The sequence below is a fragment of the Syzygium oleosum genome, unplaced genomic scaffold (genome assembly GCF_021117445.2).
Source record: "Syzygium oleosum isolate NSW1041296 unplaced genomic scaffold, Sole_v2.1 Sole_v2.23, whole genome shotgun sequence".
Lineage (NCBI taxonomy): Eukaryota > Viridiplantae > Streptophyta > Magnoliopsida > Myrtales > Myrtaceae > Syzygium > Syzygium oleosum.
This window is the reverse complement of record NW_026607507.1, coordinates 5,028,845-5,045,777: the sequence shown is the minus strand read 5'-3', so window position 1 is coordinate 5,045,777 and position 16,933 is coordinate 5,028,845. Positions and strand designations below refer to the sequence as shown.

The window sequence follows — 16,933 nt, the reverse complement described above, 5'->3', positions numbered from 1 at the left end:
CTCATTGACAAAACTTTGATATAGGGTAAAATGTCACACATGTACAAATTTGGGAAGGTTTAGGATTTTTGGTGGCTTTTCACCTAAAATTACTTTGTGGTTAACAAGAAACGTGAAGTGGGACGAGGCATCAAAATATAAACGTATGCATGTAGAAACAAAACAAATACTCTAAATTTCCATTAAGACCCAACTTGATTGAACATTAATTTTTTAAACTCATTTTCACCCGGCATTTTTAATGTTTAAACAACCCATTACAACCTGATTGTAAATGAGTGAATGAATGGATTTATGATCCATTTTGACCGCTCTAGTTTTGAAGCACGGCATTTTTATTTATCCAAATCAGTCGTGGTGTGTCGAGGACAACCATTTTGGAACAAAATAAAAAAAAATAAGAACATAAATTCCAATGCTTAGAGAATGGCTTGAGTAAATAGAAAAATTTGCACCGAAAGCATCTGCAAACTTTTCCATGACTGGGGCTCCACAGCGACACCTATATAAAGGATGGTGAGCATACTGAGTCACTTGCATCAAATTTTGCAATGGCTCTTCCTGCTTTGTTCACAAGCTTCATCCCCTCCTCAATCCGCCATAATCAACCCTCTCTCTTGTTCTCTAGACACCTTCGCTCCTCCTTGTCCTCGTCCTCCTCCACCTCCTCCGGCGCTCAATTCGTGAAATGCGCTTTGAAGATTGAAGATCAAGAGATTGTGAGACGTTCGGCAAATTGGCAACCTAGCATTTGGGACTATGACTTTGTGCAGTCACTCAGTGTTGATTACACAGTAATGATTTTTTTTATCGGCATAAAATCCACTCTAGCTTAAATACTATGGAAAATATTCACATTCAGTATTGAATTTGCAATCTTTTTTCCATTTGGTCCTGAAACTTCGAAAAATTTCCTGTCATATTTTTTGGTCCATGGTTTTGACAATTTGAAGCTAGCTCATGTCCATGTCATTGGTAGCTGAAAGTATGCTGTGGAAAAACTCGGCACTATTGTGGATATTCAATTCGCAAACTACAAAAACAGTAACTCAAGTTTAATTTAAGCAAATTTCAGTAACACTTTATTCCATGATGGCACTGATTATTTGAATATTAGACTTTTGTTCGGTAGCGATTAATACCTCGGCTTCACTTTGCTATGTTCGAAGTTTAAGTTACCACATTGACAACAAAAACAACTTAAGTTTGGTGACCGAAGTGCACTTTTTCCCCATTTTCTATTTACTTTGATGGGATGAGTCCACAAATCCCAAAACGACATAGAAAAAAAGAAAAAGAAAAATTGTACTTTAAAATAGAAATGTGGTTTGACCAAAAAAGATTGATATATGGATGTACACTTCTTGTCCATTTCTGTATATGATTTATATACGACATTCGAGATACGTAACATCAATTTACACAACCATCCATAGCAACTCTATTAAATATACGGCCAACCCCAACAATATTCTACAGGAGATATTAATAAACCTGGTCAAAATGGCATATTCTCAACATATAGGCACGAGCTCAACAATGCCTATTCAAATGTTTTTGGAAATAAAATGAGAATCGATCTGTTTTAATACGATAGGCAATATGCAACTATGCTTATGTACTAACTGTGATTAAGATCTCAATTTTTATGAATTTTTAACGTGCCTAGGAGGATAAATATACCGAGCAACTCCGAAGGTTGAAACAAGAAGTGAGGGGTCTGTTCAGCAGGAAGATGAACCAGGTGGCCAAGCTCGAGTTCATTGATGTGGTTCAAAGACTAGGACTAGGTTACCAATTTGAGACAGAGATCAAGAACGCTCTAATTTCCATCTATAACAAGACTGAAGATGCTCAGCTTTTGGACGATCTCTATGCCACTTCCCTTCGATTCCGGCTACTCAGACAACATGGATACAAAGTACTGCAAGGTGGTCGCTAACTAGTTAACCTTTTGTGAATCATGTTGACGCATCAAATTTTACCTTACCATTCCTTTTGCTAAATGTACAGATGTGTTTGAAAGGTTTATGAACAAAACGGGCACATTCAACGAATTGCTCAATAAGGATGTGAAGGGGCTTCTTGGTCTTTATGAAGCTTGTTTTCATGGATTGGAAGGGGAAACCATACTTGATGAAGCTTGGAACTTTGCTTCTAAGCATTTGAAGGATCTAAACCTCGACGAAGTTCCCACTAATTTAGCGAGCAACGTGAGTCATGCACTAGGTATGCCAATCCACTGGAGGCCAAACAGGTTGGAGGCTCGGTGGTTCATGGACATGTACGAGAAACAACATGACATGATCCCCTCTTTGCTACGATTGGCTAAACTAGATTTCAATTTAGTGCAGTCAGTCCACAGGAAGGAACTTAGCAATCTGGCGAAGTATACACAAGCACTCTATAATTCATAGATGCAATCTGGCAGCGTAGGAGCGCATTTTCGAGTAACGGTAAAATTTATAAGATCGTTGAAATAGTGATAACTTGTCTAGGTGTGACATCACGGACATCAATAAGCTTCCTCCAACAATAAGAGATAGTTTTATGGTCTTGTACAACACGACCAACGAAGTTGGGTATTGGACGATGAGAGAGCGAGGTATCAACCCCATCCCTTACATGCGAAAAGTGGTAATCTCGACTTGCTAAATCTTTCACCTTATAATGTATATCCCGAAAAAGTAGGAGAAAGAACGTCCCTCGACTTGGTGATTGACACACTTTTCGAATTTCAATCCAATAGTGGGCGGATGAATGCAAGGCGTACATGAAGGAGGTCCATTGGTACAACAAGGGCATTAAACCGACACTGAAGGAGTACATGGACGTTGCGGTGGATTCGATCGGAGGGCTGATTTTGCTGTTGGATAGCTACTTCCTAACCACAGACATAGTGACGGGGGGAAGAACAGCATTGGTGTTAAAACTTGTGTACGGAGGCCACTTTGGTGCCAAAAGTTCTATTTGGATCACTTTAGTGCCAAATCGGAGGAAAAATGATCACTTTGGTGTCAACGGCGAGAAATTCCGACCAAATTAATACGTGGCATTTATAATTAAATTTTTCATCTTAGTTGGATTTTTTTTTAAACAAATTAGTCTACGTGGCATTTCCACGTATATATTTCGATTTTTTAAATATTTTTCTGAATTTTTTTCTTTTTTTTCTTTTTTTCTTTTTTTCTTTTCTTTCTTCTCCCTTTGGTCACCGCCGGTGACCGGAGGCTGGCCACCGGCCGCCTGGCCTCGCCCGGACGAGGCCGCCGCCGCCCGCCACAAGGCGAGGCCCGCCGACCCTCGCTCGGGTGACGGCGGGCAAGCCCCGGCGAGGTCGGCCTCGCCTCGCATGGGCGAGGGCGAGCCCGGCGAGGGCTCCTCGCCATCCGACGAGGCCGGCCGTGGCCCAGCCACGGCGGCCCCGCCGAGCGTCGCCTTCCCCGAGCGATGTCCGGCGGGGCCGCCGTGGCTCCGGCGACGGCCGGCCTCGCCGGATCTGGCGAGGGGAGCCTCGCCGAGGCTTGCCCGCCGTCGCCCGTGCGAGGGTCGACCGGGCCTCGCCCGTGGCGGGCGGCGGCGGCCTTGTCCGGCAAGGCCCGACCGACCCTCGCCCGGGCGATGGCGGGCAAGCCCCGGCGAGGTCGGCCTCGCCTCGCATGGGCGAGGGCGAGCTCGCCGGATTCGGCGAGGCTCCCTCGGCCTCGGCGAGGCCGGCCGTGGCCTAGGCCACGGCGGCCCCGCCCGGACGTCGCCTTCCCCAGGGCGACGTCCGGCGAGGCCGCCGTGGCCTGGGCGACGGCCGGCCTCGCCGGATCTGGCGAGGGGAGCCCTCGCCGGGGCTCGCCCTCACCCATGCGAGGTGAGGCCGACCTCGCCGGGGCGAGGGTCGGCCAGGCCTCGCCTGTGGCGGGCGGCGGCGGCCTCGTCCAGGCGAGGCCAGGCGGCCGGTGGCCGGCCTCCAGTCACCGGGGGTGATCAAAGGGAGACGAAAGAAAAGAAAAAAGAAAAGAAGGAAAAAAGAAAGAAAAGAAATAAAAAGGAAAAAAAATTATTTAAAATAAAAAATGCTGACTGTGCGTGCTCACTGTATCTCCGGCGAGCCACGTCGGCTTCAAATACTAATAAAAAATTGCCACGTCAGATTTCCGACCAATCAGATCGGAGTTGGCACTTAAAAGATCGTTTTTCAAATTTTTTGGCACTAAAGTGATCCAAATGAAACTTTTGGCACAAAAGTGGCCTCCGTACACAAGTTTTGGCACCAATGCTGTTCTTACCCCCATAGTGACGGAAGAGGGGAAAAGTGTCAAAAAAGTCATAAACCTTTTGCATTGGTGTCAATTTAGTCCTAAACTTTTTTTGGGTGCTAATTCAGTCCTAAACCTTTTGCATTTGTGCCAATTCAGTCCTTCCGATTAATTTTGGCCGAATTTTACTTACGTGGATGCCGGCCGGTCACTGGCGCTGACGCGGACAATTTTTAATAATATTTTAATATTTTTTTGAAATTTTATTAATTTTTTTATTCTTTTCTTTTTTCCCTCCCTCCTTTCTCCAACTGATCGCCGGACCGGTGATCGGCCAGAGGCCAGAGGCCGGTGAGGTCGACCTCGCTGGCCACTGGCGAGCCTTGCCATGGCTGGGCGAGGCACAACCTCGCCGGATCTGGCGAGGTCGAGCCTCTACGGCCGCTGGGCGAGGCACGACCTCGCCCAGCCATGGCGAGGGTCGCCTTCATCGTTGCTGGCGAGGGTAAGCCTCGCCAGGGGCTGGCGAGGTCGACCTTGCCAGCGGCTGGGCAAGGCTCGCCTTCGCCATCGCTGGCAAGGGCAAGCCTCGCCAATGGCCAGCGAGGACCTCGTTGGCCTCTAGCAGGTCGCCGGTCCAACGATCGGCTGGAGGAAGAAGGGAGGGGAGGGAAAAAAAAGAAAATAAATAAATAAAAATTCAAAAAAATATTAAAATATTATTAAAAGTTATCAACATCAACGCTGGTGATTGGCCGCCGGCCGGCCGACGTCCACGTCAACAAAATCGCGCCAAAATCGCCTGGAAGGACTGAATTGGCACAAAGACAAAAAAGTTTAGGACTGAATTGGCACAAATACAAAAGGTTTAGGACTAAATTGGCATAAATGCAAAAGGTTTAAGACTTTTTTGGCACTTTTCTCGACGGAAGAGGGACTTGATAACGTGTCGAAAATCCAGGGCATCATGCATTCTTCCGCCAAGATCCTTCGATTCAACGATGATCTCAGTACATCATCGGTAACTTACTTTGATAGTTGTCCTTTCCTTGTTAATCATCTCTTATAAAAACTGCACATTATCGAATTATTCACAGTGATGTTCCATTATTTTTTTATTTCTTTGATACAAATGTGAGATGAATCTAGGGACTTACGTTAGTGACCCATCTCTGTCGTCCATGCTTAGCATGAATTGGCACGAGGAGACAACTACAAGGCGCTAGAATGCTACATGAATGAAACCGGCGCTTTGGAAGAGGCCGCGCGGGAACATATCAGGCATCTGGTGCGTGAGACCTGGAAGAGGATGAACAAAGAAGTTTTTGAGGACTACCCATTCTCTGGGTTCAGGCCTTTTCTCAATGCCTGTCTCAACTTGGCACGAGCTTCTCAGTGCTTTTACGATTATGGAGACGGACACGGCCTTCCCGGTCACCAAACCAAGGACCATGTTATGTGGACCATATTCGAATCCGTGCCCATTGATTAAGGATGCATCATTGACCAAGGTCTTGCTATTGGAGAGAGCCTCTGATGTTATGTGTTATTATTAGCCTTTGGGGCGGCTCTGTGAGCTCTAAGATATTGAAACTATTGTAATTGAAGTCTATTGAGGGGTGTTCGTACAAGCTTCACAAAATTCGGCAGAGAAGCACATGCTATTCCGTGCTTTGTATTGTGGCCGATTACGTAATTGCTGATGGTATTTGTGGTGATCTATTTCTATTTTATGTAAAAAAATATAGCATTTTATATTGGCGAAATATTGAAAAGAAAGAGAGAATGCGACAGAAAAGAAAAACCGGTCAACTTTGACCGACGCTGGCTCCGTGCAATTGGAAACGGTCGCCGTGCAGTCCGTTAACATCTGAATTTTCGCCCTAATGTCTCTTTTCGCATTAGGAATTGAACTCGTTCATGCCATCGAAATCTGGCCCATAGTAAAATAATTCATATTAAATTAAATTTTGGCATGTCCCATTTAGGAGACATGTTGAATACAACTTTGCATTGTGATTTCCTTAATATTTCTCTACATTAGAGTTGCATTCATTCGAACTATGGGTTACATTCGCTTGTATTTCTCGACAACTTTGTTGGTATTGATGCACATGGTGAAATGCCTTTCACAAAGATGGATCTTTGGTTTTTATTTAATCGGGTTCAGTGGAGATTCGAACATGAAGTTACTAATGGTGGACAAATAAATCTAGAGTAAAGTAAAACGCAAGTATAGGAAACTAATAAATTGATAAATCGATAGACTGGAATCAAAAAGATACGTAAGTGTTGATAATTGCGGATCCTTTATAATGATTAAGCACGACTCTCATATAGTCTATTACTGTTGGGAGCGCGTAGCAGAAGCCCGATACCTTCACCTAGGGAGATTGCCAAGAGGGAACTTAAGTTCGAGCCCGTCAACATATCCAGTTGAACCCACCTTCACTCAAAAGCTTAAGTTAATGAGTTATGGGTCAACTATGATATATTAACTGTTCAACACTACATCAATTATCCAATGTGGGATTTCTCTAACACAACTCACACGTGTTTCTCAACAATTATGATGTGTAACTCTTTATAAACGATTAATATTCAAATAGCAAGTTACAACCTCACCCCTTCACCATCCTATGTCGATAGCATTACCAGTAGGAAAATTGAGGTGTCAACAAATTTATCCTGGTAAATCTTCTCTGCTGATCCGAACATTTGAATTTCTTCTTTTGTACTTGGACTGCTTTGAGTATTCTCGCAGTTCTGCTTATGCATTGAGGATCTAGTTCCAGTTGCACTTCGAAGGTATATTAAGGCCATAACAGCATCAGGGCTTCAGGCTGACATTCTCAACCCTGGGACAAACACTTCCGTGCATCTCCGGAAAAGCTGTTTGGTAAGTTATGCTTTAGACTGGAAGAAATCTTGTGTATCTCAGAATTAAGGCCTGTAATTTAGAATTTAGCTGCTTTAATAGGCAAAGGTTTGTCGTCAAAAGAACTAGTTATTTAGGAATTCCTCGTCAATCACAAGGTGAATAAGCTGCTAGTTCAGTATTACTGTCAGATGAGTCCATTCTATATGCTGAAACACATGCGAATCATCGATTTTGCACAGTGATATCAATCTGTCAATGACCAATAATACATTACATTCACTAGGAACAACCGTAGAATTTATCTGTTTGGTTGTGTCGAAATTCTAGTCATTCGACTTACCAAAAAAAAAAAAATTTCTAGTCATTCTGGTGCATGCTCCAATTTCACCTCTTCTCACTTTTCCTGTCATATCGATAAATACTATGCCCTGAATCTACCGTTTGCTATTTGTACTTAATGCACTTATCAATAAATATCGTGACAAGTTGTCATAACATCTAGTGAAGGTATCAATTTTAGAACTTAAGATATAGATGCCACTTTTCAGTCATCTTGGTTAGTATCTGATTTTATTTATAATCTGTCCTTGCGGTGCTCCAATTGTAACTTTTGCTCCATGTCTCACCTGGTCGTGTGACTGAATTTGATTAGTAATTTATGTATAAATTCTTGTTAATGAGCTGGTGCTTGCCAGCTTTTCTTGTACTTGTCAAGAGTGTGTTAAGGACTACATTTTTTATTGTAACAATAATTTGCAAGTTCTAAGTGTCATAGATAGTATGATTGCTAGATATCTTCAGCAAATTATTCTAGTGTCACATATTGAAGAGCAGACCTATAGTGTGGGAACACTTTAAAAAGATTTCTGATCAAGAAAAGGCTTAATTTTTATATTGTGGGGCCCCTATTGGTTGTCCTAGTGGTTAAGGGACCAGTTCGATACATCATCATTTAACTAAATGTTAGGAAGACCCATATGTGAACATCATGAAAAGGCAGAAAAGTGCCTCAGGTCAACTTATTGGGATCGGTAGTTCTTTGGGTCCATGAAAATTTTACCAAGATGCTAGTTGAAAGGACCCGGCGGCCATGTTTATTCTTGGTGAATTACCTTTCAAGTTCATAGAAAATGAGGGATTTTGACGATTTGTGAATAGAATCCTGCCGAAATTTTTAATCCAATCACGTAACACATTGAGGCACGGCTGTTATGAGTTATACTTGAAGGAAAGAAGCAAATTGAAAAATTATTTTTCTAAGATATCTCTAAGAGTTTGTCTTACAAGTAACACATGGACCTCTTGTTAGAATTTGAGTTACATATGTCACATTGCTCGTTTTGTTGACCATAATTGGAAGTTGCAAAAGAAAATTTTGAACTTTTGTCTAATCCCGGGGTCATTATGCTAAGATTATAGGAAAATCGGTTGAGAAATGCTTAACTAGTTAGGGGATTAAAGGAGTTTTTTCTATTACCGTAGATAATGCAAGTTCAAATGACTTGGGAGTTTGATACTTGAAAAAGAGACTTAACTCTTGGAACTCTTTAGTATTGACAGGTGAATTACTCCACGTGAGATGTTGTCCTCATATATTGAGTTTTATTGTGAAAAAGGGCTTGAAAGATATAGATGATTCTATAGTTAGATTACGCTTGATTGTGCATTATGTGAGGTCTTTTCTTGCGAGGTTGCAACGATTTAACAGGTGCACTAAATTAGAGAATATTGACTCCAAGAGTCTTCTATGTTTGGATGTGGAGACTCATTGGAACTCGACAAACATGGTGTTGAAAGCGGCTTTAAAGCTTCAAAAAGCTTTTACCTTATTGGATATTCATGATAGCAAATTTGTTGAAGAAATTTCCAAGGTGAAAGGGTTGCCTGCGAGTGATGATTGCGAGTATGCCTGTCAATTTCTTCCTTTCCTAAAGTTGTTATATGATATATTTTTAAAAGTATCAGTCTCTTCTTGTGTCACCAGTAATGATAAGGCGAAAGATGTCTTGAGGTTTGTACGATGATTGATGGGCATTGTAAGAATGAGGACAAAAGTTTGTAGGAAATGGCCAAGAGAATGAAGACCAAATTTAAGAAGTATTTTGGCAATGTGAACAACATCAATCTGACTTTGCTTATTGCCTGTATACTTGACCCTCGACATAAGTGGGAGTATGTGAATTGGATGATTAGTGATGTTTATGAAAGTAAGCGGGCGGAAATTTTACGAGACAAAGTAATAACATCTCTAAAGCTATTGTTCGAACAATACTGCATTGGTATATGCCCCTCAAAGCAACTTAAGGTTAAAGGGCACAAGGACAATGAATGTGTTAAAGTCCCATGTGGTTGGTGCAGACATTATAACTGAAAAATATCTTAACCAAATGGGACAGCAATATTTGGAAAAAAAATATGATTTAGACAAATATTTCGGGGAAGGATGTGAATGTTATAGCCCAAACTTTGATATCTTGAATTGGTTGAAAGTGAAATTCTTCGAGATATCCTATCATCTCTTCCATTGCTCCCGATATTTTGGCAATGCCCGTCTCGACTATTGCATAAGAGGCCGCATTCAGCACAGGAGGTCGTGTACTCAATGTGTTTCGTAGCTCCTTGACCCCTGTCGCGACCGAACTCCCGAGCCCTTTTTATCGAACATGCAAAAAAGGGGGGCTCGCCTGGTACGTGCTAAGTCTAGGTTCAGGACTTAACTCGGGCTCTCCCAAGCCCGTACCATATCGCGACTTAGGGTTTAAGTTTTTAACATGCAAGTGGTTTATATCAAGGAGTCGCCACTAATCGATTTGGGGTAGGTCGATTAGAAACCCAAATAGGGTGATGGGAGAGTCACCCTATTCCTACGAACCAGAGATTAACTGAATTCGGGGACTTGGTTACACTAGTTAGATAACTAATGCCCTTTCGGTACCTTTTTACCCTGTTCATTTCTGAAAACATTTGTCAGGCAATTTGAATTGATTTTAGGACCTTTCTTCTAACATGTGAGGTGATCAAGCGAGTGCATAATCAGAAACGATTAGCAGTCAGGAACACAACCATTCATGCAGCCTAAGGTTCTAACCTTAACTAAGTCAGATGACATTCAAAACACAACAGCTCATGCAATTGTATTAAAAACATGCATAATAATACAGCGATAATAAAAATAACATGCAAAATATTACCGCGCAATCTCAGGCTTGTCTAATTTAAACAAGACAAAAATATGCATAATAACACTACAATAAATTAAACATTTAGAATATATCACACAATTTTTTTTTTGGAATTTTTTTTTTTAAAATAAATAAATACGGAAGAAAAAAAAATTAATTTTTTTTTAAAACGAGAAAAAAATATATGATAAAATAATAATAATAATAATAACCGGGTCGGGTCGCGGATCCGGGCCGGGTCGGAACCGACCCGGGTCAACGGATCCGACCTGGGAGTTGACCCGGGTCGGATCGGCTGAACCGGGTCGGTCGGACCGACCCGGGTCGGATCGGCTGAACCGGATCGGTCGGAACCGACCCGGGTTAACGGATCCGACCCGGTCGTTGACCGGGTCGGGTCGGCTGAACCGGGTCAGGCTGAATTCGTGGGAGCAGCCGCCGGCGAAGCCAAAAACGGCCTCTCGCCGGCGGACCCAGATCAGCGCCGCCCCCAAATCGGCCTCCTGGGAGTAAAACCGAGCCTCTCCACCCACCGGGGTCACCGTCCGACCGCCGTTCGCCGGCCGGCGACCAAAACAAAAACTGGTTTCATTGAGGACTTTTGTCGAGCAGATGGTGTGCGCGACCGAAAACAACAAGTTCTGACCTGTTCCGGCGAACCGGCGGATTCAGGCGACCCAACTTACCTTCGGTGAGGACACACGGACGGCGGGGGATGACGGTATGGGCCGGGATTCGCGCGAAACGGCCGGCGCGAGTCCCGGCCAAACCGAACAGAAAAACAGAGCAGAACAGAGGCGATTCGGGCTGGGGGGAGAGCTCACCGTCGACGGCGCGTCTGGGGCTTTCCGGTTGATCGGGGGGCGACGGCGACGCGGCTGGGAACCTGCAAGAACCGACTCTCCCCTCTTTTTCTCTCTATTTTCTCTCTTTCTCTCTCAATTTTTCTCTCTCTGTTTCTCTCTGAAATCGGCCGACCCTCTCTCTCTCCCTCTTTCTGTCTTTCATAGCCGACGACGACAAGTCTGGGCCCGGCCGCGTCGGCGTGACGATGGCCTGCACCGGCCTACGCCATGCCACGACTTTCGTGGCCATTTGCAGGCCGGTGCAGAGCAGGGGCGGAGCAGGTCTGAGACGGGGCAGAGAGGAATAGCGAGCTGAGAGGGAGGAGGAGATAAGGAAGTGGGGAAGACGAGACTGGCCTTAATGGCCAGTCCCTGTGGCGTGCTCGCCTGGGCCTCCTCTGACCGGATGACGACGATGAGGAGCGGCGCCGCCGTGCGTCACGCTTCGGTCGCGCACAGGGGAGAACAGGGGAGGAGAGAGCGACCGGCGCAGGGGGAAGGAAGGAAGGAAGAAGGTGCTGGGCCGGGCCAGGCCCAGCTGCGGGGGGGGAAAAGAAGAAAAGAAAAGGAAAGCGGGCCGAGCCCGCGCGAAGGGAAAAAAGAAAAGAAAAAGGGCCGGGCCAGGGGGAAAAAGGACAAAAGAAATGGGCCGGGTCGGCCCAGCTCCGACTCGGCCCGACTCGAATTTTTTTTTTTTTAAATTTTTGTTTAAAATTTAAGAAAATATGCTCTAATAGGCCCTATTAATGCACATATGCCTAATGTCTATATGCAATGCATTTAAATAGAAATATTTTTTTGTTTTAGGAATTAAAGAAAATTAATTCCTAAATTTTGTGTAATTAATTTTGGGCAAATTAAAAATAGGTGTCAACAGCTGCCCCTCTTTGAAGGTGAGCTCGCAAAGATTGAGCTCGCAGAGGTTACGTTCAAAGATAAAATGGCACCTAAATTTGGCCCATGCATGCTCGATGAATGCTATTTTTGGCGAGACTGGTGTCCCATTTTTATGATGCGATATAAGATGATGCATGCTAAAGCAAATAAAAACATACCTGGGGCTACTTACCTTGCCGAAGGGTAGAGTAATTCCAGATAGTTGATATTGTGTGTCGAGGACCCGAACCTGTCTTCGGTCGCCTTGACGGAAAAAATGGTTTGTCTAGGACCCGAACCTATCTTCGGTCGCCTTGATGGGGATTGTTTTTGTCCAGGACCCGAACCTTTCTTCGGTCGCCTTGACTGGAGAAATCGCTTGCCTAGGACTCGAACCTATCTTCGGTCGCCTTGACTGGATTTCATTTGTCTAGGACCCGAACCTTTCTTCGGTTGCCTTGACTGGGGGAAATCGCTTGCCTAGGACCCGAACTTATATTCGGTCGCCTTGACTGGATTTCATTTGTCTAGGACCCGAATCTACCTTCGGTTGCCTCGACTGGGGAAATCGCTTGCCTAGGACCCGAACCTTTCTTCGGTCGCCTTGACTGGATTTCATTTGGTCTGTCTAGGACCCGAACCTTTCTTCGGTCGCCTTGACTGACTGGATTTTGCCTGTCTAGGACCCGAACCTTTCTTCGGTCGCCTTGACTGACTGGATTTTGTTTTGACAAAGTACCTGGGGGTCCTCGCCCAAGGATTTGATGGTTTGCCTGGTGGGTCCTCGCCAGCAGTTCTTGAAAAGGCTCAAATGATGAGCACCTGGGGGTCCTCGCCCGAGGATTTGTTGGTTTGCCTAGTGGGTCCTCGCCAGCAGGTCTTGAAAAGGCTCAAACGATGAGCACCTGGGGGTCCTCGCCCGAGGATTTGATGTGAACATAGGGAGTCAGTTCCATGCTCAGAGGGTGAACAATGGGGTCAATCCAATGTTCAGTTGGTGAACAATGGGGTCAATCTGATGTTCAGAGGGTGAACAACGGGGTCAATCCGATGTTAAGTTGGTGAACAACGGGGTCAATCCGATGTTCAAAGGGTACCATAACAATCGTAGGTACATGGATTTTTGGAATCGGCATGGGTAAAATGTACTTACCTGGGCACGTTCCTGCCTCTTAAGGGCGTGTCTCCTGTCAGACAAGTTTTTTTGTGCAAACACATACGCATTCATTGGAGAAATAGACAACTGAGGCTATTCTTGAATATCGTATGAAATATCTTGACCAGCTAGTCAAGATGCTTTTCTTTTTCAAAGGAACACCCGGTTTACCTTCTGGGTAGTTTGAAAAGAAAACTGATGAAATACCTGGGATTTCTTACCCGGAGGTTTGATGTATCATCTGCTGAATACCCGACCTTTTTCAGGGCATCTCTTTTGTGATGATAATGAGGGCTTCTCCAGCGCCCGAATTTTCGTGTTCTATCACTGGGGATTAGAACTCTGAGCTGCAAAAGCATGCTGTGTCAATTCCACTTGGGGAACGGAAATATTTTTTTGTGACATCTTTGGAGACGCTCCAAAGGTCATATGTTCTTTGAGTCTTTGAGGATATTTTACCTGTCAAAGAGGGTTAGCGCAAACATGCATGCATTCATCAAGGATAGACAAGCTATGCTATTCCAGAATGCGCATTTGAAAGTTCATGCATGATAATTTTGCCATGTTTGCATCACCAAACATCCATCGAGGGTAAATCAAGACAATTTTCGCTTGGGAGGTGGACTTCTCGAGATGCTGAACGAGGGATTCTCAGTCAGAAAGGACTTTCCACTCGCTCTCGTTGAAAAGGGCTATTTGTCCCGTCCATTAATGCGGGAACATCGAAAACACTCAATCTGACCGTTATCACGTCCGCAAGGGTCTGAGTTTTCTCGCAAGCGGTAGACGCTGCCAATCTGAGAGGTCTTCTTCAGGGTCGTAATGTAGGCTTGGTCAATGGCTTAATGAAGGTGACTGTCCAAGTCAAGGCCATGAAAGAAAATATTCTGCAATCATCTCCGGGTTTACAAGTCAAGAACCCTGCAAAACGAGATAGAAATAGTCTTGCTCGCACTTCCTCGAGCGTTGTTTATAAACATTTGAAATTCCACGTTAAATCAAGTGCCCTAGTCAGAAGAGACTTCATGAGGGATGTAACGTGGGCTCAGTTCACAGGTTGAGAAACGAAAGAATCGTTAGGCTCAAAAATGTGTGTAAGGGTGAGAGTTGGTGATCATCTTGGCATTGTCACCTGTCTTTTTCTTCATCATCAGGATCCTCTTGGACAACTCCCTGGGTAATCCCGTGTTTTAGCATCTTTGACAACATTTTCTTGAGGAGCTTCTGCGTCAAGCATTTTCCTGGATACCATTCTATCTCTGTTCCAATTGCTTTCTCAAGAGTAGTTTTGTCTTCATCTATCATATGACATGACAGATCTTTGTCAAGACAGAGTTCCTAAAGTAGGAATTTGTATCGAAGAAGAACTCAAGTTTAATCCTTTGGGGTCGTCTTTTTCATCGTTTTTCTTCTTCTCCTTTTTCTTTTTCTTTGTTTTTTATTCATGGGCATTGGCCTTGCTTTGACCAGGCACACTGCTTTTTCATGCCCCTAGTTTTTAGCATTTTTTGCTGCTCTTTTGGTGTTGTCAGGACTAGCCTAAACAAATTTGAGCAGAATAATGTTATTAGGCTCTTGGAGTCTTCATCTTGATTCGGTACTTTGGACCCTAATGCTCAAGCTGTGGTGACTTTTGCCTTGCCCCGGTGTGGGGGATGATCACCAACTGGGTTGGTACGAAATGAAATCGCTGGCTCAATTGGGCTAGCAAGGGATATGAGTGTATGGGATAGAAGAAGAACCGCTCTTCGTCATCCTAGGGCATTTAAATTATCGCGAGAGTTCATCTGCAATAAAAACACTCGAAGATTAATGCAAGTGAGAGCAAGAAAATTTCTATACATCTTTTCACCTTGTGCGAGCTGTTACAGCTGATGATCATAGAAAATTTTAGATATTACAAACTCCTCATCCTTCTTGTCTTGCTCATCACTGTTATCAATAAGATATTGGCATTTTGGACAAGCTTTAGTTTGCTGTTTCTCTCTTGACAAAGCCCTCTTAGCCTCGACTGTCCGGCCGTCGATGGTGTGCTTGTCTTGGAAGACTCTGTCGAGGACCACCGGATCCATGAAAACGACGAGGCCGAAGTCACAGGGGCGGTGATCGAAAGGGAGAGACGCTCTTCTTGCTCCCTCTGAATTTGAATTCTCCCTGTGATGCTGATTTACCTCAAGCTGCCCCAATGTGGGGTGGTTCTTGACAGGGGTGATTTAAAGGGAACCTCCAAGTGTATGGGCTTAAATGGTCAAGCAAAGGATTAATGGAAGTGTATGGGGCAGGGAAATGAACTGCCTCTTGTCATTTTGGCTACCGTACCTTATGCGAGAAACCCCTTTACCTTGTAGAAGTGGAACCTTTTCGCTCATCTTACATGGGTTTGGTACTTGAGAATGTATATAGGCTAAGGATTGCCTCTCATCATCCTGACACACCTCGTTCAATACCTCGGAGTAGTTCGACACCATTTGTCGAATTGTCAAAATTTTCACAGGGAATTGGTGAATTAAACAGGTAAAATTACCATGCGAAATTCTTTCCAAAAGACATGCGATGCACTTGGAGAAGGGTTAAGCATTCATTTGCTTTAACATGTTTCCTCTTTCTTTTGATTCTTTCAACTCTTATGAAAAGAGTTTTAGGGAAAGAGATACTTACCTGTGCTGCAATGGCGGCGAGACAAACTTGCCAGGTAATAAGAAAGACCGTGTTAATGAACTGCTCATTGAGGGACAGGAATTGGGAACGATACAACATTACCCTTCGTGATTCCCCTCATTTGAAATTAAATTGACAACTCCTTGAGTTTTCTCGAATATTGATAATTCCCTTATGACAAAAACAGGAGCTTATGTTAGAAATGAGACGATTGAGGGTAAATTGAGAACGATACAAATTACCCTTCTTCCATTTTGCCTTCAAAGCTAGCAGAGTCTTTTTTCCTCTTTACTTTGTTCAGCCTTCTCTGTCTCAATCTGCTCCTCCATATTCTAGGTCTCGAAGCTCGAATGAAATCCTCTATAATTAGGGGTGCTCCCGAATAGAGGGTTCTATTGTCAGCACATGCTGTGTCAATGCGGTTCCAGCATGTTGAGGAGTTTCTTGTGGATGCTCCGATTCTCGACTGCACAGGCATGTGCAATTGCTTGCGTGGAGAACTTCGCAGCAAAGCTAATCTCTGCTTTAAAGGTCTTTGACGAACATGGGCATGACTACCATTGAGACTTCCGTGGTTGCCAGGATCGGCCTTGAAGTCACTTTGTCATGTGCAAAGTCCTTTCTAGCTGCTTGTACCATGAGTGTTCTTTACTCAATTTTGTCCTATGTAAAAGGAAAAGATATGTCGTTTCTATGCTAAAGTGGATGAATTTTAGGAACGAAATACACCCTTTTTTATGGACTGGGAGATTGCATGCCCCCTAGTCTACTCTCCCAATTAAGCATTTCTTTGCATGTTTCATTCGAGAGATTGCAACATTGGTGCTCTGTCCGGCTCGCTAGCACGTCAGAGTCTAGCATGTTCCCCGGTTCATTATTTGCAAAAGAAAAGGGAAGGAATGTCATTTCCACAATTTGTTAAGGAATAAGACATACCTTTTTCTTTCAAAAGGGATAGTCTTTTCTTGATCTGCCCCCGGCTCTTGTACGAAATGATGTTTCGCTCATCATGGAGTCAAGGAATGCTCAGCATTCTCTTTGACTCTCTGGGGCTGATATCACCCACTGGTAGTAATGAGATTTGC

At 44.0% G+C, this 16,933-nt stretch overlaps 1 protein-coding gene across 1 annotated transcript in view; it reads left to right on the top strand.

The window, feature by feature from the left end:
* Nucleotides 1-551: 551 nt before the first annotated feature.
* Nucleotides 552-16,933, top strand: part of LOC115665878 ((+)-alpha-terpineol synthase-like) — a 50,329-nt gene continuing 33,947 nt past the window's right edge. Inside the window, exons 1-2 of the mRNA XM_056302457.1 lie at nucleotides 552-794; nucleotides 1,670-1,931. Of these exons, the coding sequence (XP_056158432.1) occupies nucleotides 552-794; nucleotides 1,670-1,931 (505 nt within the window). The remainder of the gene's footprint in view (nucleotides 795-1,669; nucleotides 1,932-16,933) is intronic.